Source organism: Dunckerocampus dactyliophorus, chromosome 7 (genome assembly GCF_027744805.1).
Source record: "Dunckerocampus dactyliophorus isolate RoL2022-P2 chromosome 7, RoL_Ddac_1.1, whole genome shotgun sequence".
Taxonomy (NCBI): Eukaryota; Metazoa; Chordata; class Actinopteri; order Syngnathiformes; family Syngnathidae; genus Dunckerocampus; species Dunckerocampus dactyliophorus.
Window position 1 is genome coordinate 4,842,404 of NC_072825.1, and position 23,046 is coordinate 4,865,449.

Genomic DNA, 23,046 nt, shown 5'->3' on the forward strand with positions numbered 1-23,046 from the left:
ATGTAAGTGTAACATCATTATTGTTGTTCTAATCAGACATTAAAATACACAGAAATGTCATACAGGATGCACTTGCAGTACTCACTTCATACCGAAGGGGTCGGGCTTGCGTGAGCTGGAAGGTGCTTGTCACTGCCAACCTTCCACAGAGGAAAAGCCACCTTTTGTTATTTTATTGAAATACACAAACAGCAATGTCAGCTAGATTTACAAACAAATCAAATGCAAGATATTTTTTATGGTCTGCGGAATTATTCAATGAATTTTACTGCCAAGATGGAGGATTTATAGCCAAGCTCAGAGGAGGTGACCAGACTTTCTCTTTCTTTTCCTGGAGAAGGATAGGATGGGTGTACTTCCTTACGTTTCAGTTGATAAAAAAAAAAAAAATAGGGTGAATTCCAATTCCAACCCTTACCACGAGGTTTTGCGCGTTCACGAGAATCAAGTGGTGTCCCAATTCTCCTTAAATCAAGTGGCGCTAATGGGTGTACAAACGTACGGAGGAGCTACGGTTGTCAGTGGGTACGCCGAGACCGAAAGAAGCGTATAAGTGTAAGTAATTAAGTATAATTGTTCAGTTTCACAGTGACGTCACCCATGTTTGATTAGATATTCACTTATTTGCTACTCTACGTAAATATTCGCCATGTTTCGAATTGTTGGTTGTATAGGATAACGAGCCAAGCCGATATCGAACTTCACCGCAATCTACTGCATTTCATGAATGACGAGACAATCATTCGATAGCGACCACATTAGCCTGTTAATTATTAAGTACTTTTGTAATCAAGTAATTTATTAAGTACCAGGGAGCTCACGCGTCTATGTACTGTGACATTCGCGTTTTATATTAGCTATATAATCGCTCATGTAATGATGTGCATTGTTGCGAAGTCTGTTTGCTGTGAATTCTAGCCGCCCTAGTCCACCAACATCCTCATGGTGAGATGTGTTTATTGTAATCAGCATACAGTATGGATGGTCAGGAAGTGTGCTAAATAAAAGATGTATGGCCATATGTGGACAACACACCACATTATCAAAGTTTATTCAACTTTTGGAGTCTAACGTAGTCCCATTACTCAACATTTGTTTTCAGCACACTGTTTCTATACTACTATTACTATTGTATTTTCAATGAGGTAATAGTTGTAGCCCACCAATCACGCATACTGTGTCATTCCTGCAGGAGATGCTGAGCCAACTGAAGTCTCTGCAACACAACACAGCACCCCGGGACCATTCAAAAGCTGCAATCCCAGTGTGGGATAGTCAAATGCAACAAAATGCCATTCTGGACTTTCTTACAAAAGAATCTGAGAGAGAACATCAACAACAGGAGGAGAACGAGGCCAAAACAGTTTTTTTTTTCAACCTTGAAATAATGCTTGATAAGGTTTATACATTTGTTGATGTTCATAAAGTCTGTTATATTGTCTATTCTATTTTTATAAATGTTGTTACAGTGCTGGTTATGTTATTTGTTTGTTGTGTAAATGTCAGTTTGTAAATTTTTTTCCTTTTTTAAAAAAAAAAAAAAAAAGGTGTTCTGAGGTAAGGCTCCAGCATACCTGCAACTCGAGTGAGGACAAGTGGCATAGAAGGTGGATGGATGGTGTTCTGAGGTAAGCTACTGTATATAACAATGAAATAATGTAGAAATGTTACTTAATAACCAAAGTGAATTATTCTGTATTTTTATGTTATCCTCTTAATGAACAACCTGTATTAACATCTTAAAAAAACTCTGTCTCACCGGCCATGACGGCATAGAAAGTGGATCGATGGTGTTCTGAGGTAAGCTACTGTATATAACAATGAAATAATGTAGAAATGTATGTAACTTACTTAATAACCAAAGTGAATTATTCTGTATTTTTATGTTATCCTCTTAATGAACAACCTGTATTAACATCTTTAAAAAACTCTGTCTCACCGGCCATGAACCTCACCGTATAGCACTGATTGCGATCATATATTAAGCCTTGCTGTGTTTCAAGCGTGTCAAAAGCGTGCTTCAAGTGTAGCAGTCATAATTCACTGTGGCTCTGTGTCATGTTGCTGTGCACACACACTTTGTTGTATTTAACACAGCAATGCTGTGTTTGCGTTGTCACGTTGCGTTGATATGCTGTTGAAGTGGTCATTCCTAACCAAAGCTGGTTTATTGTTCAAGATGTGCTGTCATGTCATTTATTATGATGTGAATTAACAAAATCAAATCAATTTTGATTTTCTTCAGGAAACTTGTCTATTGTCGTTGGAAGGACTGTTTCTCCTACGCAGGTGAATGTCTCATCTGGTCATGTCAGGTGAACAGTCACTTGTTCAAGTGAGGCAGTCGAGTGGAGGGATACGCCCCCGTCATTGCTGGCATGTGATTTGCTAAGGAGGCAGAAAGGAGAGAAGGTGTGTTACTATCGTGGGGTCACATGTCAAACTTTGAGGTCCATTCACCTGAGCTCACAGTCAGTCACCATAAAGCTCCGTCCCTTTACATCTTGACGCTCATCATCACTGGAGTCTCTGAGGACAACATATCTCAGCCAGTCACGTCAACTTTTCCAACATTTGTCACATTCGACACTCACATCTCTTCCTCGCTGTACTCCTGGAAGGTCAAGGGTCGTGCACACGCATCACACACGTTGCCCAAACTGGAGAAACATGGCTGACAATACAGGCCTGCAGCACATGCAAAAGTTGGACACTGTGTCGTCAAAGCAACCATTCATCCTCGCTGGCTCTACCTGGACATTCAGGTACATCGCAGATGAAAGACGCAAACCCCGCCCTTCTGCCACAGGCCAGACACATGTCCGATGACGCGGCCAGCAGGTCGGACAGGTACGCTCCTCCTCGTGGTAAGCTGGTGGACGCATGCATTGATGCTTGTCATTTCAGTCAAATGTCCAAACGCTTACAAGATCTCACCGTAGCAACAGCGCGCCTAAATGACGGCCAAGATGGCCGCCTCGCTGTGCTCCATGCGCTTGACCCCTGGACCCTGCCCTCACTAGTGCTCTTCCCACCGCCCTCCTCTCGTCCAGGATCAGCTGCCGCAGAAAGGAGATGCGCTCCTGACAAAGCAGGAAGTGAGTTCATTTATTTGATCTATTACTGACTAGTTGTAGTCTAGTGTGTCTTAATTGGTGCACTTGCGTACTTCCCCTTGGTCTTTTGAGTGTCGTACAATGCAGTGCACTTTCAACACCCACACGTTGCACTCAAACTCTCGCAATTGTGAGTGCGCAATAATGGACACTAACACTTGAGGACTGACTGAACGATGACTGACTGAATGAATAAATGAATGAGAGCTGAATGAATGAATATGTGAATGACTGAATGGCTGAATTAATTAAGAATAGATGACTAATAATGACTGAATTGATGAGTGAATGAATGGTGACTGAATGAATGAATGATTGGTGCATGGTTGAAATAATGACCGAGTGGCAAAAGAATGATTCATGATTGAATGAATAATTGATGGCTGGATGAATGACTGAATGATGGATGGATGTCGGGTGGATGGGTGGTATAATGTGATGACTGAATGAACAATGGTCTGAATGAATAAAGGAAAGATTGACTGACTGAATGGATGAATGAGTGACAGCTATAAGGTGAATGTCTTTCGTAGCAGAAAGTGGTTCTTTACCAGTGAACACCGCTGATCAGAACCGAACCCACTCAGAACCACCACATGTCAGACAAGCACGCACATACCAGCTCGGTCTCAGGATGGAAATGAGCGCATATGAGTCGTCGGGCACGCTGCACCGGTCCTCCAACGAGCGCCATGAGCAGGGCCATACCCAGCAGGAAGCCTGAAAAGAAACTCAAGCAGCTCAGATCTGAATCACAGCACCACGCTGATGTCACATCCTGCGGCTGCTCACCTATGGCGAAACTGGCAGCGTAGTCGGGCTCTGACGGCACCAGCACACACTTGCTGCTGATCATAGTGATGTTTCCTCCCTGCAAGACGTTAAACGATGCCACCACATCTCGCATGATGTCCGCCGTGTAACCCAACCCCTTCACCTGCACCGCCACCGTGACCGGAGCTGTGGGGAACGGGGACACGGCCGCCACGGTTACCTTCAGTCACAACGGTGCTAGCGGCGTCTCTCACCTCGGCCCACAACGTCGCCCTGGACATGGCGGTGCACCTGATCCAGAAGCCAGAAGACCAGAAAGTCCAGCGCCACCAGCAGACCGGCCCACAGTGTGTGCCTCAGCACCCACGCCACGCTCACAAGGACCGCTTGCCACTCCCTGCTTGTCAGTTGCGGCGACACTGAGGGAAAAGACCTCTCATGGTCACGTGGTTTTGTCACTCACTTCCTGGCGCTGACGTGCATGGCGTACTGACGCGGCGTGATGTAGATGGTCGACTCTCTGCGTGTGATTGGCAAGATGGAAGCCCCACCCCCTGCAGTCACCTGACTGTCCAGCTCTATGAACTGAGCGCTGATGTAGACGTTGTCAAAGTTCATCTGGGTCAAGTACCTGCGCCTGTACTGCACAGCCCTGCACATGCGCGCACACACACACACACACACACACGTCAAGAACTCAGTCGCCACAAGCATGTTATCTCCCCACCTGAGCAAGGAGCAGGCGAGCAGGACTGGGCTGGCCCAGGAGAGAAGGCCGCTCAGCTTCTTGAAGACTCGCAGGTCTGCGGTCAGCTCTTCCAGGATGCTCTGACCAGTCTTGCCCAGTGAGCGGCTCACATTGACGTCCGCCTCCAAGATGGCCGTCACTGTCAAGTTGAAGTCGAACTGGCGCCTCATGCGCTGGAAGGCCGAGATGGTGGCTGCACACACACACGCAAGAGTCAGGGGCCGGGCCAAGAGGTAGACATGCTCGGACTTACGCTCGACCAGACGTTCCTTCAGCTGAGTGGCGATGTATGAGGGGATGGTGCAGAATAGCGTCGCAGCTGAAAAATAGGATTGCAGAAGTTAAAATGCGGTGGTCCATGAAGGCGGGAGGAAGCAGGTGACACACCGTTGGCCACCTTGCAGAGCGGTTGCAAGCCGCTCACGATGTCACACAGGAAGTTGAAGTCTCCCAGCTGGGCAGAGCAGTCCGATTTGGCCTGCCTGAAGACGGTTTGACACTTCCTGTGTGGAGAGCCCAGCTTGGCGTTGCAGACATCTCCAATGTCCACCAGGAAGTGGAGGACGTTCCTCAGAGTGCGAGCTGCAGGGAGAGGGGTCAGGGCTTACCTGAGGACACCAGGCACGAGGCTACTCCCACATGTCCTCAACTCACCAACATGGCGGATGGCGTCGGTCAGAGACTGGATCAGCTTCTCAACTCTTGTTACCGTGGCGACAGCATTGCGACTGATCTCACGGATCTGATCCAAAGCAGCTACAACGCACATATACGCATGCATGCACAAACACACTTATCAACCAGTTTTAGCTTGAGCTGCAGCGAGTGAGCGGGTCTTACAGAGGAGGGGCGTGGCTGCTTTCTGCATCCACTCCCTTGTCTGATTGGCTGCCAACTCCCCACCGCACACCAGGCTGGCAGCAGCTCGCTCTGTGTTCTCCATCATGTTGGTGAGTGGGCCGGACAGAAGCAGTGAGGTGCACAGGAAGAGCAGGAAGTTACGTCCGTGAGCTGTAATGCCGAAGAGGCACTTTTGAGACGCCGCCTCCAGCTCCTGCGTGGACCGTCTTTAGCATTTGCGAGACAACTGACCTGAGCACAGCGAGGGCAACATGACCATGATGTTGACACGCATGTCCGCCGACAGGCCCATCCCAAAGGCCGCCACTGTGGCCACGCCCACTGTGCTGTAGACGCACACCCACAGTGACTGCTTCTGCAGGATGATCACCATGGCGCCGTATGCCGATGCCAGCAGCAATCCCAACATAAACGCCAGCAGGCTCTGCCCGGCTTCTTTCAGGTGACCTTTGACCTTTGACCAGCACTGGAAGCGAGGGCATCCTGCTGCCCTTTGGAAAGAAGGACACACGCCTCAATGGAGGGGCAAGCTACAACTTACACAACAGCACCCCATGGTGGTCACTGCTGAGTGCATCTCACGGTGGCAAGGGGTGCTGACGTCATCAACAACCATGATTGTCAGTGTACCTGCTGCACGTGACTCCTCTCATTACGGGACTGGACAAGCAATGCTGATGCAATGATTCATTAATGGAACAATAACAACAACACAAGCTGTAAACGTTCAACCATCACAAGCCTTTGTCGTGCACTCCTTGATGACGGATGTGGCCATACACGCGCTCTCGTGTGATAGTGTAACAGTTTGATTTGGCGCGTGTTTATTAGTCATGCCTGTTGAGTGCGGCGCATGGATGACGTCTGTGAATGTGGTTGTTAATAAAGTGTGGTTGGTACATGTTGTGTTGAATAAACGGAGCCTCCAAAGAGCACAAGTTGGTGAGTGTTTGTCCTACAAAGAGTGACCCTATACGCCCGACACATAAGACGCAACAATAGCGCTAAACACTGTTCATGACGTGACCTGTCTGCACAGGAGGTGAAGAGAAAAAAAATCAGGTGGACCATCATGAAGCCTCACAGCAGTAAGTAAACCTCGACTCACCTGTTGTCTTGAAAACCTCTGCAGCCCTATGTGTGTTCCAGCTGTGGAACACGTCATCAGGAGGTTTCTCCCGACTGGCTGGCATCGCTTCCTCGTCGGCCGCTCGGAGAGGGCTGGGCCGGCTCAGGTCATCCTCAGGGGCGTGTTTGGGGCGCTGACCGGCTCGGGTATAAACGTCTCCAAAGTCACCTGATAATGTTGATACCAGATAATATTGAGTCATGTGACTAGTCATTTGACGTGTTCTACAGTCATGTTCATGGGCGTGGCACACAGCCTCCCGCTGACCCTTCACCTCAAACTGGCCATGGGATGCGTCTTTGTAGGTGAGTATACAGGAAGTGGTTTTATCCAATCCCAGACGACGCCTCCAGTCAATGTCCTTGTGGGGGTGTCCAGTGTTGTGTCTTGTGGGCGGGGCTGTGTCGTCCTCCTTCAGGTGCTCAGTCGTCCTGATGTTTCCCAGCATGCTCGGCTCCCGCGGGCGCGCCTACCTCATGCTTGTCATCCTTTCCGTGCTCTACTCAGGTAAACCCGCCTCCTCTCAGTCACAAAGCTGGCTGTCTGAATCAATGAATGCATGATGTAACTGACTGAATAAATGAATCAATGAAGGATGGATGGGTGAATAAATGACTGAATTAATGATGGATGAATGAATGGCTGACTGACCAAATCAATTAAGGGTGCATGATGAATGACAGAATGAATCAGTGATGGATGGTTAGGGACTAAAATGAATGACTGAATGAATAAATGCTGAGTGAATGAATGAATTAATAAATGATGGATGCATGATGGATCATTGAATGACTGAATGAATCAATGATGGATGACTAAATGATGGACGACTAAATAAATTAATCAGTGACTCACTGACTGAATGAATGAATCACGGGTAAATTAATAAATCAGTGAATTAATGACCTAATGGTGGATGAATGACGGGTGAATGAATGAATGAATGACAGGTCCCGTGTCCAACATCCAGCAGAACATTCAGGCGGCTGCAGAGACTCTGAGTTGCAACTTGGACCTTCAGCTTCACAACAGCAAGTTACTGTGGCGAGACGCTGTAAGACCTTTTCTCATGGTGGCCCAGGAAGTTACGGTGAGGCTGGCAGGAAGTCACATGGCCACCCATCTTGAAGGTGAAAGTTCTCAATGTTCCTTTCAGAAGGGCGAGGCAAAGTTCCAGTCGGAGGCACTCAAAGCCCGCACGGAATTTCAGCTCATCCAAGACCAAGTTGTTCGTCAGTACGGGTACGACTCGCTCAAGGCCAAAGACGGCGGCAACCTCACACAGGAACAGTTTGCCATCAAGACCATGTCGCAGTGTGACAGTGAGTCCCTCTTCCTCACATCTTCAGCATTATCATCATTCTCATTTTTGCGGCGTGTCCAGGTATTGTCAACCAGGGCATCCAACGCTGTGCCGATTGGTTTAGCCTCAAGTGGAGGGAGTGCATGACCGTGATCCCTGTACCCGTCATCAACCACATCCTGTGCGTGCCCATGAAGTTCCACTTCCTGTGCGACGTCATGAGAGGTGAAGGATTATGACGGCGGCCGATCGGCGCATTTGACAAACGTTTGTGGCTCTTGTTGTCTTCTCAGTGATGACGCCGTGGTGCAGGCAGCACATTCCTGTGGAGGGAAACTTTGGACGCCTCTTTGACCGTCTCAACCACTCTGTGGATCTTCTCGCGAGAGAGTTCAGCACCAGCCTTGTCTTGGAGGTCTCCATCACCTCTTGTCTTTCATCACCTCTTCACCTCTCACCACTATACCTCCCACCCTCACCTTTCTCAGGAGCTCCAACAGGATATGTTGGAGGGACAGATCCTGGACCAGGAGTTCACACACTCCATCCAAAGCTCTTTCCAAAGACTGACGGTTTGGATGGGACGACTGCTGGACATCCTTAACCTGCTCATGTCCTTCACCTTCATCACCGTCTTCACACAGTTACACCTGTTCACACATCCATCCTCATCCTCACCTTCATTTTCATGCTCATCTTTGTCCCCATATTCATCCGAATCCTTTTGTTCGTCTTCATCCTCATTGCCACCTTCATCTTCATCTTCCACTTCACTCTCATTCTCACCTTCAGCTTCAGCTGCATCCTCACGTTCGTCTTCATCCTCATCATCTTCATCATCATTTCATCCTTTTATCTTCATCGTCATCTACACCATCATCTTCTTCCTCATCCTGATTCTCATCCTTATCTTGCTCCCCAATCTCATCTTCATCCTCATCCTCACTTTCAGCCCAACCTTCATCCTCATCTTCTATCTCATCTTCATCCTCATCCCTGTCATCATCCTCATCTTCAACTTCATCTTCATCCTTATCTTCTTCATCCCCATTCTCATCTTCATCCTCATCTGCTTCTTCACCTTTATCATCATCCTCATCTTCACCTCATCTTCCTCATCCTGATCATCCTCATTCTCATCTTTACCTTCATCTTCATCCTCATTTTTATCCTTATCATCATCCTCATCCCTGTTCTCATCTTCACCTTCATCCTTCTTCTCCTCATCATTTTCACCTTTATCTTCATCCTCAACTTCTTCCTCACCCTTATCTTCATCCCTATCCCATCCTCATCTTCACCTTCATCTTTATCCCCATCTTCCTCCACATTCTCATCTTTGTCCTTGTTATCGTCCTCATCTCCATTCTCATCTTGACCTCCACCACGACCTTTATCCTCTACTTCTTCCTCCTTATCGTCATTCTCATCTTCCTCATCTTCATCCGCATTGTCATTTTCATCCTTATTGTCATCCTCATCTTCACCTTCACTCCAGCCTTCATTCTCGTCTTTTTCCTCATCCTTATCACCATCCTCATCTTCATCCCTGTCCTCATCTTCATCCTAATCTTGATCATCAACCTCAACTTCATCTTCCATCATCTTCACCCTCATCTCCATCGCCTTTGTCCTCATCTTCATCCTCATTCTCATCTCCATCATTTTCACTTATATCTTCATCCTCATCTTTATCTTCACCTTTACCTTCATCCTCATCTTTTATCTTCATCCTCATCATCATTCTTATCCTCATGGCCACGTTGATGTCCACACGTGTGTTTAGGTCGCTGGGTTACACGCGTGAGTTCCGAGGGAACATCTACTTTGACAACATGTACATCACAACATACTTTAAAACCATTGACAGTCGCAGGAAGACATTGGTGAGATCTTCATCATCGTCATCATCACAACCGCTCTGGTCTAACTGACTGTGTGTGTGTGTGTGTGTGTGTGTGTGTGTGTGCAGGGTAAACGTTGTTTGTTGCCTCTGAGTGCACATGACAGACAAAAGTTTGTTGACCCCTGGAGTCCCAGAATTCACCCTGAAGAAGTCCAACAAGTGGTATGTTCACCTTACACACACACGCATGCAAACAGGATGTAAACGTGTGTGTATGTCAGTTGTCAGGTGTGCTGCAGGTGCTCTGTGTGCTGGTAGTGTGCGTGGTTTTGCTGACCATGGATTGGTCGGTGGTTCATGTTCTGGATATCGTCAGCAGACACACACAGACTCAATTCAACTTCACCAGTAAACACACACACACACACAAACACACACACACAATGGTAGCGTCCTGTGAGGCATTTTGGGTAACATAGTCGTCTGTGCAGGCAGCCACCAGGTGGACATCAAAGTGGATGGGGAGTCCATGATGGCCCACCTCCTGAGGAAGACGGTTGAGGCATTCAACAGCTCGTCCAAAGTCCACATCATCACGGACAACCGCCGTAGGTTAAAGGTCACACACACACACACACACACTGACAGGGGCGGTTCTAGCTATGGGCCACATGGGCAATTGCCCAGGGCGGGATTCTCCAGAGGGCGCTGCAGTTGTGGGGGGACAAAAAAAAATCCTATTTCCTGATGCTCAGTGATTCAAGTCAGCACATATGTGTGGTAGATTGGCGCCCTCAAACATGTCTCAAACATGTTATTTCACTAGGAAAATGTGAAATAAAAAGGAGGGAATTGTGAGTTGGTGTAGCCTTGACTTCTAGTTGGGTGAAGGTGGGAGATGATGATAAAAGTGCTGTTAATTTGTGTCAACAAAATATGGAAAAGACAAAGTCAAAGCCATCAGGTGCACAATTTAGAAAGAAGAGGAAGAGGAGAAATGGGTGAAAAATGACGGTATGGAGCTATAGCATCACTTTCTGTACACCACATTATGGAATGTATTTGAGTTAGCTAACGTTACTTGGTGGCTATAGACTAACTGCCGTTCATTTCTTTTCCTGACTGAGAGTTTGATGTGTGTGAATGTGGATTTAAGTCAAGTGCAGTTCAAGAGGAGCTTGAGCTTTTGAAATAAGCACCTTTCTGTAGTTTGGAAAAAGTTGAAGTGTGTTGAGTTTGGGAGAAGGGCTGGGAGGGGTTGTACGTGAAGGATTTGTGCACTACAAAAAAATATTTTCCATTCTATTTGTGTTGTGTTTAATTGTTTTTTGCTTATTTATCAATATACAATATATTTTGTAGGGTTTTGTGGCAATGTATAACTTAATACATACCAGTTTTGGTCCGCCCAGGGAGTCATTCAAGCCAGAACCGCCACTGCACACTGATCATTGCATGTGTTCCCAAGTGGAAATACCCCTTTCCCCTTGCCTCTTAGAGTGCATGACTCCGCCCTCCTCCCTTCCCGTCAGCGCATATGTCAGCTGTGCTTGTTGCGTCCTGCTGGCGGCGCTCTTCAGCTGCCTGCAGGTTTATTCCAACCGTCTCCGCAGGGTCATCGCCGCCTTCTACCACCCCAAGGTATTCCAGGCCACACTCACCTCACCACTCCAATGCTAGCTGGTGATGTCACTTCACTGTGTCCTCCATTCCTGTATGCTGTTATTGTGTTCTTGTTACTGGTTATTGTTGCCTTTTTGTCACGTTATTGTCATGTAGTTGTAGTTGTGTTGTCATGTTGCGTTGCAGAGGGAGAAGACACGAGTGTTATTTTTGTACAACGTCACTCTGCTCAGACAAACAGCATCATGCACACACACAGCGCCTATCAGTACAAAGGTACTGCCGTCCTCCATATGGTACGTGGTTCTGGTCCTGACTATGTCTGTCTGCAGGTGTTGGACTGTTTCTCCACGTGCACTCGTGTGTGTCCTCGGCGACGTGAAGTGTCTGACTGTGAGGAAGCTGCGGTCACAGTACTCCCGTCTTCTGAGGAGAGGCAGGAAAGGGCGCTGTCTCCACATCTTTCTCTTTCACAAGCGTAACAATAAAACACGTCACGTGGTCATTTCATGAGAATTCTTTGGAATGTTTCTTTACTTCAATGCCGTCAGACTAAAACAATAACCGTTTAGTTCAAAAGCAACTAAACAGAATTGAACGTCCAGTTGTGACTGTCAATTGGCTTTTACTTTCAAAGCCAACGCTCTGACTTCCTGTAACGCTGAGTGACTTGACGCAGCGTATGACGTCACAGGTAGTTGTACTTATAAACATTTGCCGCTCCTGTTGGAGACCTAGTCCTCTTTGGGCCGCAAAGTGCTCGGCGACGGTGGAAACAAGTGGACCCAAAGATTTGACGGTTTGCTGGACAAGCCTTTTAGTGGCCTCAGAATGAGCGGATGTTAGCGATGGACCACTGGTTCTCTTCGGACTCGACCAAGTAACAGACCGCGCCAACATGAAAGCACTTTTGGTGCTGCTGCTGCTCAGCGCGCGTACTGCCTTCACGGTCGCCAGGTCCTTGAACGCAGCACGACCCCAACGCGTGGACCGCAGGGCGTCAGGTAAACAAGTGGGTCAAGTTGAGGCGCGCAGATGGCCCCGCAGCGGGGGGCGGGGCTCAAGATAGATTACCTGAAGGCTAATGTGTCGTGTGTGCGCCCTCAGGTGTGGGTTGGTGGCGACCCCCCCTGCTGGAGAGGACACATCCCTTCGTGCTGATTGGCGGGCAAAGGCGTAGTCTAGTGGAGGCGCTGCAGGTGAGACATGTCCACTTAGCTAATTAAGTCATTACCTGCATCATGATGTCAAGGTGTCAGGCTTTGGACAGGCAGTGGTTTCAAGACACTGATTGGATAGCGGATATTGTTAGTCACACCCACATCCTGAGGTTCAGGATGAACATGGCAGCTGATCCAAAAAAAGCGCACCCTGCTCGTCAAGTAATAGAAAGCCGACCCTCCGTCCTGGTCCTGGTCCAGTTTAACAAACTATTGTTTTCAGGACGGTCACCCAGAGCGACTACATTGTGGCCTGGAGGTCCGAGGCCAGCTCCTCCTACTGGATCTGGAGAAGAACCGGTGAGTGAGCGCTGACCCAACAACATCCTTTCTCAGCTTTGTGCTGACTGTCCTCATCCTCAGCAATCTCCTGCCCAAAGCGCCAAACGTCTTCTTTTACCTGCCAAACGGCACAGGAGTGTCCATCACTGATGACCCCGTGGTGAGTCCTGAATGCACCTCACCTTTCTCACTGTGGCGTCCGTCTGTGACTCATCTCATGTGTTTGTGCCTGCAGACGCATTGTTATTACCATGGCAACGTGCGGGGGTTCCCTCGCTCCAGAGTGGCGCTGAGCACCTGTTCGGGTCTGCGGTGAGTCGCCATCTCGTGGGGCACGCTAGCTTCCGAAGTTATATGACATGGTTAGCATTTACTATGTCTAGTTTTAGCATTGCGTTAGCCTGTATGTCTAGTTAGCATCTGTATTTTGCACTCTCTGAAGTTGAGTGTTGTTGTTAGTCTGATTTAGGATGTGGACTAGTTGTCAGTAGTTTAAAACCTTTCAACCCAGAAGGAAAAAGAGCAAATCTTTTAATCAGTTTAGTCCTCTCAGCAGAAAACGTGAGTTCCTCTCCTCTGGATTAATAACAACGCTAACCTCTGACCCTGAAGGATTAGTGGATTTGTTCATTGGCACACATCAACCCTTTGGTCCACTTTTTGGACTCAAAGGAAGACATTTGTTGATTGTTGTTGAGCATGTGCATGTGCGCAGTGTAGTCAGTATTGCATCAGTGTAGTGAGCAACTAAGTCAATTTAGTAATTAAGGCGATGATGTCATGTGTAACTAAGTCAATGTAATGAGTAACTAAGTTAATGTAGTGAGTAATGTGTGTGTGTGTAGCTAAGTCAGTGTAGTAGCTCATCAACGTAGTGAGCAACTAAGTCACTATAGTGAGTATTTACGTCAGTGATGTAGTGGGTAACTAAGTAAATGTAGTGAATAATTAAGTTGATGTAGTGGTGTGAAGTAAAACACACTGACATCTTGGTTGTTCCTCCCACAGCGGCGTCATTGCTATCAACGCCACTCTGAGCTTTGAGCTGCAGCCGATAGAGCCCCGCCCCTTCCAGCAGGGCATGGCGAGGGAGGGGGGTGAAAGAGAAGGAGACCACCTGCTGTACTCTACTGGTCATGTGGAGGGGGTGGCAGCCGGTGGCTGTGGTGTCTCAGCGGGCCCCGCAGCACCTCCACCTCAGCACAGCAATGTGGGACGAGTGCGTGGCTTGATGACTCAACACTTGGTCATGGCAAACACACCCATAAACACAGTGTGTGTGTGTGTGTGTGTGTGTGTGTGTGTGTGTGCGTGCACGCAGAGCAAGAGGGACATCCTGTCGGAGACCAAGTACATAGAACTAGTACTAGTGGTGGACCACCAAGAGGTCAGTGCTCCTCCTGATGACATTAGCAGGGCCACACGTCACCATGGCGGCCAAAGTTGTCTTTGTCGTCTTTGCAGTTCGTCAACTACCAGAAGAACAACAAGACCATCGTCTACCGCATGCTGGACGTAGCCAATCAGGTGGACTGGGTGAGACCTTTGAGCCCCAACGTCACCATAGCGACGCCGCTGCTGCAGTGACTCTGCTCAGCCCCCTCCTCCTCTCATGCAGTTTTACCGTCCTCTGAATGTGCGCGTGGCGTTGACGGGCCTAGAGATCTGGAGCGATCGCGACAAGATCCCAGTGGAGAAGAACCCCATTGACACGCTCAACAACTTCCTGGAGTGGCGGGCCAGGGAACTGCTCCCCCGACTTCGCCATGACAACGCCCAACTCATCATGTATGCCCGCCGTCCTTCACTGCCAGGCTGCCGCTTTTTCTGACTCCCCTCATGGCGTTGTGTTGGCAGGGGCAGCGCCTTGGACGGTACCACAGTGGGCATGGCGTCGCAGTCGTCCATGTGCTCCAGGGACAGGTCAGGAGGGGTCAACGTGGTGAGTGAGCCCAGCTGATGAGAGGTGGTCAACAACCTGTTGCCGAAGCAACACTCAACTTGTCGACTGTGGCAGGATCACCTGGTCAGCGTTCTGGGCGTGGCCTCCACAGTGGCTCATGAGGTGGGGCACAACTTGGGCATGAGTCACGACACGATCGAACGACACTGTTCCTGCCTCAACGACGCCCGGCTGGGGGGCTGCATCATGGAGCCTTCAACCGGGTCAGAACCGAAACATGACTGTTCACCTAGAAAGTGTTTGTTGCTTTGATTTGTGATTAACGTGGACCCCCAGGTTCATGCCCGGGCAGCAGTTCAGCAGCTGCAGTGCGGCTGACCTGTCTGTCAGCCTGTTGCATGGGGGCGGGATGTGCTTGTTCAATGTGCCGCAGCCAGACCACCTTGTGGGCGAACCTCGCTGTGGAAACCTCTATGTGGAGCGAGGGGAGGAATGCGACTGCGGCCTGCTGGAGGTACTCACCTGAGTGTGTGGGGCGCTGTGGGCGGAGTTTGTGCATAACAGCTGCTGTGGTCTGATTGGTCAGGAGTGCCAGGACCCCTGCTGTAATGCCTCCACCTGTCGGCTGCTGCCTGGGGCTCAGTGCTCGTCCGACAGCGGCTGCTGCCAAGACTGCAAGGTTGGCGTCATTACACGTGTGCCATGCAGGCTTTTGTAGAACTTCACCTCTGACCTTTGGCCTTTCTGTGTCACCAGCTGCGGGCGGCAGGCTCTGTGTGTCGGGAGCCAATCGGCGAGTGCGACTTGCCTGAGTTCTGCACGGGTTCCTCCCCATACTGCCCCCCCAACGTCTTCCTGCAGAACGGCGAGCCCTGCGAGGACGGCGGCTCCTACTGTTATGGCGGCGTGTGTGCTAGCATGCGCGCGCAGTGCCAGGCACTGTGGGGACCCAGTAAGTGATGCTAAGCTAACTGGCTAGTCAAGATGAGTTAGTACTGGAGTAACTTTAAAAGCGCTCTCACCGGGTCAGACGCAAGCAGTGCGCCCGCCGTCTGCTTCTCGTCGGTCAACAAACAAGGAAACAAGTTTGGAAACTGTGGTCAGCTGAGCAACGGTTCTTACGCCCCCTGTGGGCCCGCGTGAGTATTTTCACAGCAGTTTCATACCACATAGTCTGGGGTGCTTACTGACGTCATTTCCTGCCATGCGTTGCAGTGATGTGCACTGCGGCAGGATCCAGTGTCAGAGCGGTAGGGAGCGCCCCCTGCTGGGCACCAACGCAGAGATCCTCACCACCACAGTGCGCTTCAACCACAGCGACCTGGTGTGTCGCGGCACCTTCTTTCACCTGGGAGACGACGTGTCCGACCCTGCCTCTGTGGCGGAGGGCACCGCCTGTGGCCGTGGCAAAGTAAAGCTGCACCCACCCCGCAGGCCTCCAGGAAATGCGTGAGGCAAACAAAAACACTTGCCCTTCTGTTGGCAGGCCTGTCTGGATCACAAGTGTCAGGACGCGTCTATCTTCGGTGTGGACAAGTGCCGCAGGAAGTGCAACGGTCACGGCGTGAGTCGGTGCTTCCTGTTGTGCGAATGTCGCTGTGGCGACTGCTTGTTCAGCTTCTCATGTGTTTCAGGTGTGCAACAGCAACAACAACTGTCACTGCCAGGAGGGATGGGCGCCACCCGACTGCATGTACGCCGGACACGGTGGCAGCGTGGACAGCGGGCCCACTCACACTGCCACAGGTACATGCATACATGTGTCCAGCTGTGGCAGTTTAATCCATCTGGCTGTGTGTGTTTACTTGTGTGTAGGGTCGGATCCGGTCCGAGTTGCCCTGCTGGTGATCTTCCTCTTTATCCTGCCAGTGGTCCTCCTGTTCCTCGCTCTCCGCTTCTCTTGTGTCCGTAGACTTTTGTCCTGTTTGGGATCCAATAAGCTTGTTTCCAAATCAGCACAACACAGCCGGTACATTTCTGTGTGTGTGCATGCGTGTGTGTGTGTGTGTGTGTGTGTGTGTGTGTGTGTGTCTCGTCACTCGTTTGCCTTCCTGTCCAGGACACCGGCGACAGAGCGAGAGGACGACACAAACGGCGAGCAGGTGCGTCCGCTGAGATACCATGTCAGCGCGTCGACGGACAGCCCAGAGGCTGCGCCACTCAAACAGGTACAAAGCCTGAACTTGTCTTCACTGGTCGCCATGAAAATGTATTGTGAAAGAGACGCTAAGGACAAAGTGCAGGCTGTTGGTCTACTTCCTGCTTCCTCTTTTCTGTCCTATCAGGTTTTTGACAGACCTGCTCCTCCCACTAAGCCACTCCCCCCTCCTCCCACACTAAATCCCCCCCCCCCTGCAGGTAACACCACTTCCTGTTTGTGTTCTGGAAGGTTTTATTGTTGTGGAAAGCCCTGTATCATGTTTGAGAATGTTCAAGAGTGTGGACATACTTGCCAACCAAATAAAGTCAAGTAAAGGAAGGTTGGCAAGTACGTGGTAGAATGTTGTTGAACGTGCGCCCATTCGTTAATTCTTAACTTTTTTTTTTTGCGTGACTTCAGTTGACCAAACACCATCCGGCGCCGCCGGGCAAGCCCCTGCCCCCCACCCCTCCCAACAGAGGCATCCAGGTACCTTGGCTAGGGAGCAGTGCTGCTAGCAAAGGAATCACTTTTTGATGCGGTTAAACATATCGGTCGTGACGTACAAAGTCGACTTGAAACGTCAGTTTAACGTGGACGTCAACTCGAGGAAGCAGCGTTCTGACTGGACCAAAAATCCATGCTAATTTTCAAAATTTCCTCTTAACGCTCCGCACAACGTGAGGACTTTCCAAGGAATACTCAGGAAGATGAAATGTCTCCTTTTTGTCCTCTGTCACTGCAAACTCATTTGCCAACGTGCAACCTTTTCCGGCTCCTTTGCTACACAGCAAAACCTCGCTGAGTTAATCATATTTCACATAATTGTCTAATAACTGGTTTATCATGACCTTTACAACACCACACGCATGTTTGCATTAGCATGTTCTGTATCTTGGCTATTACACATGCATGTTAGCATGAGCATGTTTTACATCTTCCCTATTGCACATGCCTGTTTTTTTTTTCTCACTTTTCCCACTTGTGCATGTTTCCTGACTTTCTTCTCACATTCTCATCTTCTTTGCTAACATCCAGCTGCTAGCGAGCCGACCGGCTTCACCCAATAAGCCACTCCCTCCTGACCCTGTCTCACCTGGACAGGTAAACGCTTCTCAGCATTTGGCTAAAGGGTGTTTGAATGATCTCACAGGTTCTGTTGTGATGACATTATTTTCCCGCTATTGTCTTGTCAGGTTCCAGTTCCGCCCAAACCAGCGCTGCCCAAAAAGCCTTTGGTTCTTCTCCCACTGTCCCACCTCACCCCACCTGGCACAAATGCTAAACCAGCTCGACACTCTGCAGCGTTTGCTAACAGGTGGGACCAATCAGAAGAAACAACAAAATGACTCATGTCAGCGTGTGGCTGCCATGTTTAACATGTTTAGCAAGGTGTTAGCTAGGACAGCTGATATATTTCACCGTGCAGAAAGTAGTCAGTCTTGCTTTTGTTCTCCTTCTAGACGACGTCCTCTTCCTGTGACACGACCCATAGTGCCTCCCAGACTCCATGCACCACCACTGCCCCCACACCCTGCTGCTAGCAGGGGTGTAGTGCCTTGCTCCGACCTGCACGGAATCTTTTGAAGGTTCCTTGGAGAACAACGCAGGATGTTTTTTGTTTTTACTCAAAGGAACAATCGCTCCTGATTGGCTTGGGGTCACACCCACGTCCTTTCTAAAGGAAGGAAAGATGAATTTAAAGAAAAGAGGGACAATTATGATGTCACTTCCTGTTGCTGCTTGACAAAATAAAGTCTTGTGATTGCATGTCAGTGTGTCCCTACATGATCACATGATCTTGTGCAGTCACGCAGGAAGTGAAACAGGAAGACGTGGTGGAGCGTCTTCCTGCTGTCTGTCAGTCAGAACGCTCACCATCATGGCTCTCATGCTCGTCCTGATGCTTGCCGTCCTGCGGGGCACCGCCGCCGTCGTCTCGCAGCTACATGCGCGCTCCTCCTTCCACCTGAGTGAGTCTTGGCGTGTGCTGCTCAAATGTTTTTGATTGGCTGATTAGTCACATGATACACTTCACACTACGAAGAGGAAGTTGTGTTTTTGTTCAGACTCGTCCAGCAGGCCGCTGGTCCATTTCAGTCTCCCGGAACTCCACAACATCACAGCGCTGTTGCTAAGCGACGACCACAATGTCCTGTATGTGGGGGCGCGTGACACCGTGCTCTCATTGGATGTCACTCAGAGTGACATCATGGCCCTGAGGAAAAAGGTGAGGAGATGAAGCACGTTTGTCCCACGGTACTTGAACACAGCGCGTGTCCTCTCACAGGTGCCGTGGCGTCCATCTGACTCGGACATTGACATCTGTCAAAGCAAAGGAAGAAACGTCACGGTAAGGTTTTGACTTCTTACATGTTTTTAGCGTGTTCACAGGTTGGTGTTTGTGTGTGTGTGTGTGTGTGTGTGTGTGTGTGTGCACGCACATAGGTGGACTGTGCCAACTTCGTGCACAACTTGCAGCACATCAACTCCACGCATGTGTACGCCTGCGGCAGCTTTGCCTTCAGCCCTCGTGATGTCTTCATCGTGAGTGCACGCCGTCTCCTTTCAGTGGCGGTCACGTCAGCGTCTTTGTCTTTCTCCCATCAGGATGCCGACACTTTTGCCGCGAGCCCCCCCCAGACCGCCAAAGGCCGTTGTCCCTTCAGTCCCTTCCAGAGGAGCAGCGCCCTCGCCATCGGTGAGGTGGTCCTGTGACTGGTGCATGAGGCTTGTCAAGTTAGCCCCGCCTCTTCTTAGCCGCTTGTTTCTGTGGCATGCAGACGGTGAGCTCTTCACTGCCACAACAGCTGACTTCAAAGGAACCACGCCTCAGATTTCTCGCCACTTCAGCAAAGACGGCCGCCCGGACGTCACCCAGGAGCCGTCCGCAATCTTGCTGGAAGGTGACATGTTTGTGACCCTGTGTGCCAGCGGCCACCCCGGCCCCCCACTTCATTATCATGCTGTGTTTCAGAGCCGAACTTCGTGAGCTCGGCTGCAGACCGCGGCGAGAGGAAAGTCCTGTTCTTCTTCAGCGAAGTTGGGAAGGAGTTCAACTTTGTGGACGAGCTGCATGTGGCCCGTGTCGCCCGAGTGTGTCAGGTAGTCACGTGACAGCGCCTCACAGAAGCCACGCTTTTTCCTGTAACGAGACCGCCACATGCAGGACGATGTTGGCGGTGCGAGGGTTCTGCAAAGGAAGTGGACATCGCTGGTCAAGACCACCCTGATCTGTCACCCCCCCTTCAATGTCCTGCAGGACGTGTTCACCCTACCGCCGCCAGTGGGCGCCGACCCTGCGGAAACGCTCTTCTACGCCATCTTCACCTCGCAGTGGTGCGGAGGATTCCTGAAGGATTGGAGTGTTTCCATGATGACGTCGCCTAAAGAATTGTCTTTTTTTTTAGGTCTTGGCGGTCCGAGTCGGCGGTGTGTGCCTTCCAGCTGGCTGCTCTGAGAGCGGCGTTCACTGGCGCCTACAGTAGCTTCCACTCCAATTCGCATCAGTGGAGCCCCCTGCTGGGAAAACACTCCTACCTGGGTCAGGTGGGTCGCACAGCACTGTGGAAATGCGACTGGCTAAACAAAATAGCAGCTTGCATGTCTTTCTTTTGCCGTGTGGTGTCAGTGTGGCCTGAATGCCACCACGGATGCCAAGTTAGAGGAAGTGAAGCGGTCCTTCTTGACCCGCAGCAGCGTGACGCCGGTCCAGGGAGGTCCGCTGCTGCTTTCGTCTCGGTGGCGTTACAGTCGTGTGGCGGCCATGAGCGTGATGGGAGTTGACGGCCGGCGGTCCGACGTCGTCTTCCTCCTGACAGGTGAGGCGCAAAGTACATTCAAGAAAAGTGATCACTATTGATATTGGACTTGGCTCCAGAATCTGGACTTCTTCACAAAGTGTTTCTGTCCCATCGGGGTCCCCGGGTCATTGAGGAGATTCAGGTCCTCGCCCAACCTCAGCGCGTCAGAGCCTTCCTCCTCTCGCCCACCAAGGTAAAGCTACGCCTACAGAGCTGTTCTTTGTCCACTTGAAGACCCAGACTGTGCACTGTGGCAGGGTGTCCTCTACGTGGGCTCGTGGCAGGCTATCACTGCCGTGCCTGTTGTTCGATGCTCTGTCTACACGTCGTGCAGCCAGTGTCTTCTGGCCCGAGATCCTTTCTGTGGGTGGAGCCAAAGCAGGAAGTTGTGTGCACGCTTGGAAGGCACCAACCACCACCGCATGTACATGCACGCTTCACACTCTAAGCTCATATTCATTAGCTATCAATGACGTACTGATTACAAACCGATCATATATCAATCGTATTCGATAACATATTGATCATGTATCAATGTCAGTGATGTATTGATGATTGCGTATGGATCATGCGTGAGTGACAGGAAGTGTGCTGGTCAGGGTTCAGGTCCTGGAGGACGGCAGCGTGGAGGCGGAATGTCGTGGTGAAGGCAGCATCCGCTCCGTCATAGGTGACGTGTGTGGCATCGTCAACACGCTCACGCTCATGCTCTCAACACTTACACTGATTGTTTCCACCCTGCAGATGTGTTTGTGCGTTTCAACGATGTGGTGAAGCTTCCCTGCCAGAAGACTTCCAATATGGCCACACTGACATGGAGCACCTCAGAATTCCGGGTCCTCCCAATGCAGTTCTTCATCCAGTCAGACGACGGCAGCCTGAACTTCTTGGCGAGCGCAGACACACTTGGGACATACCACTGCCAGGCGGAGGAAGACGGCTACAAGGAAGTTGTGGCCAGCTACAATGTCATACAGATGGCTCCACCCCGCTCTATCCGCCCTCGCCCTGAAGAGGAAGACGAGGTCACACGAGGCAAGGGCGACCGGCTAGAAGCTGCGGGCGCTACCCCGCCGTCTCCGTCTGGGAAAGACGCCTTGCTGTGTGAGGGGAGGAGCTACTGCGGCAAGATGCTAGCCGTTTCCCTCGTGTTAGCGACCTGCACCTGCTTCCTGATAGTGGCCGGGTTCCTATTTTGGTTTCGCAGGAAGTCCGGTACTTGGCAGAAACAGCCGGTGGTCGTCGAGGAAGACAAAACCATCGCTGACTTCCTGTCTGCGGAGGGGCAAGAGGATGGCATGGCAGAGCCGAGGATGGAGCTAAAAGGCCCCATTTTGAGGGACAACTGAAACTAGCTTTTAAAGTCTTTTATCTTAGTTTAGCTTATCTTAGCTTAGCTTATCTTGTCATAATTTGTCTTAGCAAGGTGATTTGTCAGCATTGACTATTAAAGCAACTGCCAATCGCATCGCAGTCAATGTAAACAAACAACAGATCAGCAAATAAATTATTAAATCTACTCAATTAAATAAAAGACTGTACAGTATATACATGCTAGTAAATTATTAAAGAATATACAGTACAGTATATACATACAAGTAAATTATTAATAATATACAGTACAGTATGGACATACTAATATATTATTAAATAAGATACAGTATATACATACTTGTGAATGATTAAATAAAAAATCATACAGTATATACCTATGAGTGCATTTCAATAAATTTGAATATTGTCTGTGTAAAATGTAAGACAGACAAATGCTCATGAGGTTTTTGCAGTTTATTTTTTTATTAGAGTGTGAACCGGTAGTTTTCAATATTCAACTTTTTGACAATTTCTCACATTTCATGAGAAACTGAATTTTTTTAAATTATTATTATCTGCAAGCTATTATCACTATGATATTTTTTTATTATCTGTGAACAATAATCACAACACATGGTGGCCTAGTGGCTAGCATGTTGGCCACACACTCAGGAGATCTGGAAGATTTAGGTTTGCATCTCTGTTTGGGCATCTCTGTGTGGAGTTTCTCAGGGTACTCTGGTTTCCTCCCAGATTCCAAAAATATGCATGTTAGGTTAATTGGAGACTAAATTGTCCATTGGTATGAATGTGAGCGTGAATTGTTGTTTGCCTATATGTGCCCTGCGATTGGCTGGCAAACAGGCCAGGGTGTACCCCGCCTCTCGCCCATGTGGATAGGCTCCAGCATACCTCCGCGACCCGAGTGAGGACAAGAGGCTAGAAAATGAATGCGCTATAATCGCAACTACTAACAAACACATT

At 49.5% G+C, this 23,046-nt stretch overlaps 4 protein-coding genes across 31 annotated transcripts; 3 read left to right on the top strand and 1 right to left on the bottom strand.

Annotated features, from left to right (window-relative positions):
• The first annotated feature begins 362 nt into the window (after positions 1-362).
• Positions 363-11,918, top strand: dcst1 (DC-STAMP domain containing 1). 17 transcript variants are annotated; one of them, XM_054782320.1, is made up of 22 exons: positions 363-555; positions 1,193-1,399; positions 1,548-1,628; positions 1,777-1,800; positions 2,246-2,867; positions 2,943-3,098; positions 6,539-6,587; positions 6,649-6,774; positions 6,859-6,933; positions 7,007-7,135; positions 7,579-7,718; positions 7,785-7,950; positions 8,013-8,156; positions 8,225-8,346; positions 8,420-8,574; positions 9,718-9,817; positions 9,904-9,999; positions 10,059-10,185; positions 10,269-10,389; positions 11,276-11,418; positions 11,587-11,676; positions 11,733-11,905. In XM_054782320.1, exons 7-22 carry the CDS (start codon positions 6,572-6,574, stop codon positions 11,780-11,782), a joined length of 1,800 nt encoding a protein of 599 aa, XP_054638295.1. In that variant the 5' UTR covers positions 363-555; positions 1,193-1,399; positions 1,548-1,628; positions 1,777-1,800; positions 2,246-2,867; positions 2,943-3,098; positions 6,539-6,571; the 3' UTR covers positions 11,783-11,905. The 17 variants fall into 17 exon arrangements, with proteins under 17 accessions (XP_054638295.1, XP_054638291.1, XP_054638288.1 ...); XM_054782316.1 differs by having other exon boundaries at positions 10,269-10,385; XM_054782313.1 differs by having other exon boundaries at positions 10,269-10,385; positions 11,587-11,918.
• dcst2 (DC-STAMP domain containing 2) lies at positions 1,943-6,913 on the bottom strand. Of its 5 annotated transcripts, XM_054782326.1 has the most exons (16): positions 6,608-6,913; positions 5,731-5,990; positions 5,479-5,649; positions 5,293-5,394; positions 5,026-5,220; positions 4,892-4,957; positions 4,618-4,831; positions 4,385-4,542; positions 4,145-4,309; positions 3,909-4,076; positions 3,736-3,836; positions 2,938-3,083; positions 2,754-2,872; positions 2,595-2,688; positions 2,461-2,529; positions 1,943-2,388 (listed from the first exon to the last, which is right to left on the bottom strand). In XM_054782326.1, the coding sequence occupies exons 2-16, from the start codon at positions 5,906-5,908 to the stop codon at positions 2,307-2,309; spliced, it is 2,028 nt and encodes a 675-aa protein (XP_054638301.1). In that variant the 5' UTR covers positions 5,909-5,990; positions 6,608-6,913; the 3' UTR covers positions 1,943-2,306. The 5 variants fall into 5 exon arrangements, 4 of the variants coding, with proteins under 4 accessions (XP_054638301.1, XP_054638298.1, XP_054638299.1 ...); XM_054782323.1 differs by having other exon boundaries at positions 4,618-4,957; XM_054782324.1 differs by lacking the exon at positions 6,608-6,913 and adding an exon at positions 6,082-6,149 and having other exon boundaries at positions 4,618-4,957.
• An 85-nt stretch (positions 11,919-12,003) lies between the features above and the next one.
• Positions 12,004-18,556, top strand: adam15 (ADAM metallopeptidase domain 15). 5 transcript variants are annotated; one of them, XM_054782297.1, is made up of 24 exons: positions 12,005-12,404; positions 12,508-12,599; positions 12,844-12,920; positions 12,984-13,062; positions 13,138-13,214; positions 13,911-14,121; positions 14,224-14,289; positions 14,367-14,438; positions 14,521-14,690; positions 14,760-14,844; positions 14,920-15,068; positions 15,142-15,319; positions 15,392-15,484; positions 15,562-15,757; positions 15,836-15,944; positions 16,021-16,216; positions 16,292-16,369; positions 16,440-16,551; positions 16,621-16,774; positions 16,865-16,973; positions 17,091-17,163; positions 17,366-17,434; positions 17,984-18,049; positions 18,142-18,263. In XM_054782297.1, exons 1-23 carry the CDS (start codon positions 12,299-12,301, stop codon positions 18,013-18,015), a joined length of 2,583 nt encoding a protein of 860 aa, XP_054638272.1. In that variant the 5' UTR covers positions 12,005-12,298; the 3' UTR covers positions 18,016-18,049; positions 18,142-18,263. The 5 variants fall into 5 exon arrangements, with proteins under 5 accessions (XP_054638271.1, XP_054638272.1, XP_054638268.1 ...); XM_054782293.1 differs by lacking the exon at positions 17,091-17,163 and adding an exon at positions 18,409-18,556 and having other exon boundaries at positions 12,006-12,404; XM_054782294.1 differs by lacking the exons at positions 17,091-17,163; positions 17,366-17,434 and adding an exon at positions 18,409-18,556 and having other exon boundaries at positions 12,008-12,404.
• Positions 18,557-18,740: 184 nt separating this feature from the next.
• On the top strand, positions 18,741-22,488 carry LOC129185357 (semaphorin-4B). 4 transcript variants are annotated; one of them, XM_054782300.1, is made up of 14 exons: positions 18,741-18,918; positions 19,015-19,175; positions 19,236-19,298; positions 19,394-19,492; positions 19,556-19,646; positions 19,729-19,851; positions 19,923-20,050; positions 20,115-20,284; positions 20,356-20,494; positions 20,544-20,766; positions 20,826-20,941; positions 21,006-21,172; positions 21,348-21,418; positions 21,493-22,488. In XM_054782300.1, the coding sequence occupies exons 1-14, from the start codon at positions 18,741-18,743 to the stop codon at positions 22,095-22,097; spliced, it is 2,334 nt and encodes a 777-aa protein (XP_054638275.1). In that variant the 3' UTR covers positions 22,098-22,488. The 4 variants fall into 4 exon arrangements, with proteins under 4 accessions (XP_054638275.1, XP_054638276.1, XP_054638277.1 ...); XM_054782301.1 differs by having other exon boundaries at positions 20,577-20,766; XM_054782302.1 differs by having other exon boundaries at positions 20,208-20,284.
• The last annotated feature ends 558 nt before the right edge of the window (positions 22,489-23,046 follow it).

Bases quoted from the DNA above. Each gene is read 5' to 3' on its own strand.
- dcst1 (XM_054782304.1), top strand. The intron at 7,136-7,578 runs GTAAACCCGCCT...AATGAATGACAG, and splicing joins CCTTTCCGTGCTCTACTCAG to GTCCCGTGTCCAACATCCAG. The intron at 8,575-9,717 runs GTTACACCTGTT...ACGTGTGTTTAG, and splicing joins TTCATCACCGTCTTCACACA to GTCGCTGGGTTACACGCGTG.
- dcst2 (XM_054782323.1), bottom strand. From the start codon at position 5,908: ATGTTGGGATTGCTGCTGGCATCGGCATACGGCGCCATGGTGATCATC. The intron at 5,650-5,730 runs GTCAGTTGTCTC...TCGGCATTACAG, and splicing joins GTTGCCCTCGCTGTGCTCAG to CTCACGGACGTAACTTCCTG. The intron at 5,395-5,478 runs GTAAGACCCGCT...TGTGCGTTGTAG, and splicing joins AGCAGCCACGCCCCTCCTCT to CTGCTTTGGATCAGATCCGT.
- LOC129185357 (XM_054782300.1), top strand. From the start codon at position 18,741: ATGATCTTGTGCAGTCACGCAGGAAGTGAAACAGGAAGACGTGGTGGA. The intron at 20,495-20,543 runs GTGGGTCGCACA...ACAAAATAGCAG, and splicing joins AACACTCCTACCTGGGTCAG to CTTGCATGTCTTTCTTTTGC. The intron at 21,173-21,347 runs GTACATGCACGC...TGTGCTGGTCAG, and splicing joins GGCACCAACCACCACCGCAT to GGTTCAGGTCCTGGAGGACG.
- adam15 (XM_054782293.1), top strand. From the start codon at position 12,299: ATGAAAGCACTTTTGGTGCTGCTGCTGCTCAGCGCGCGTACTGCCTTC. The intron at 14,290-14,366 runs GTCAGTGCTCCT...TCGTCTTTGCAG, and splicing joins TAGTGGTGGACCACCAAGAG to TTCGTCAACTACCAGAAGAA. The intron at 18,264-18,408 runs GTGGGACCAATC...TTCTCCTTCTAG, and splicing joins TCTGCAGCGTTTGCTAACAG to ACGACGTCCTCTTCCTGTGA.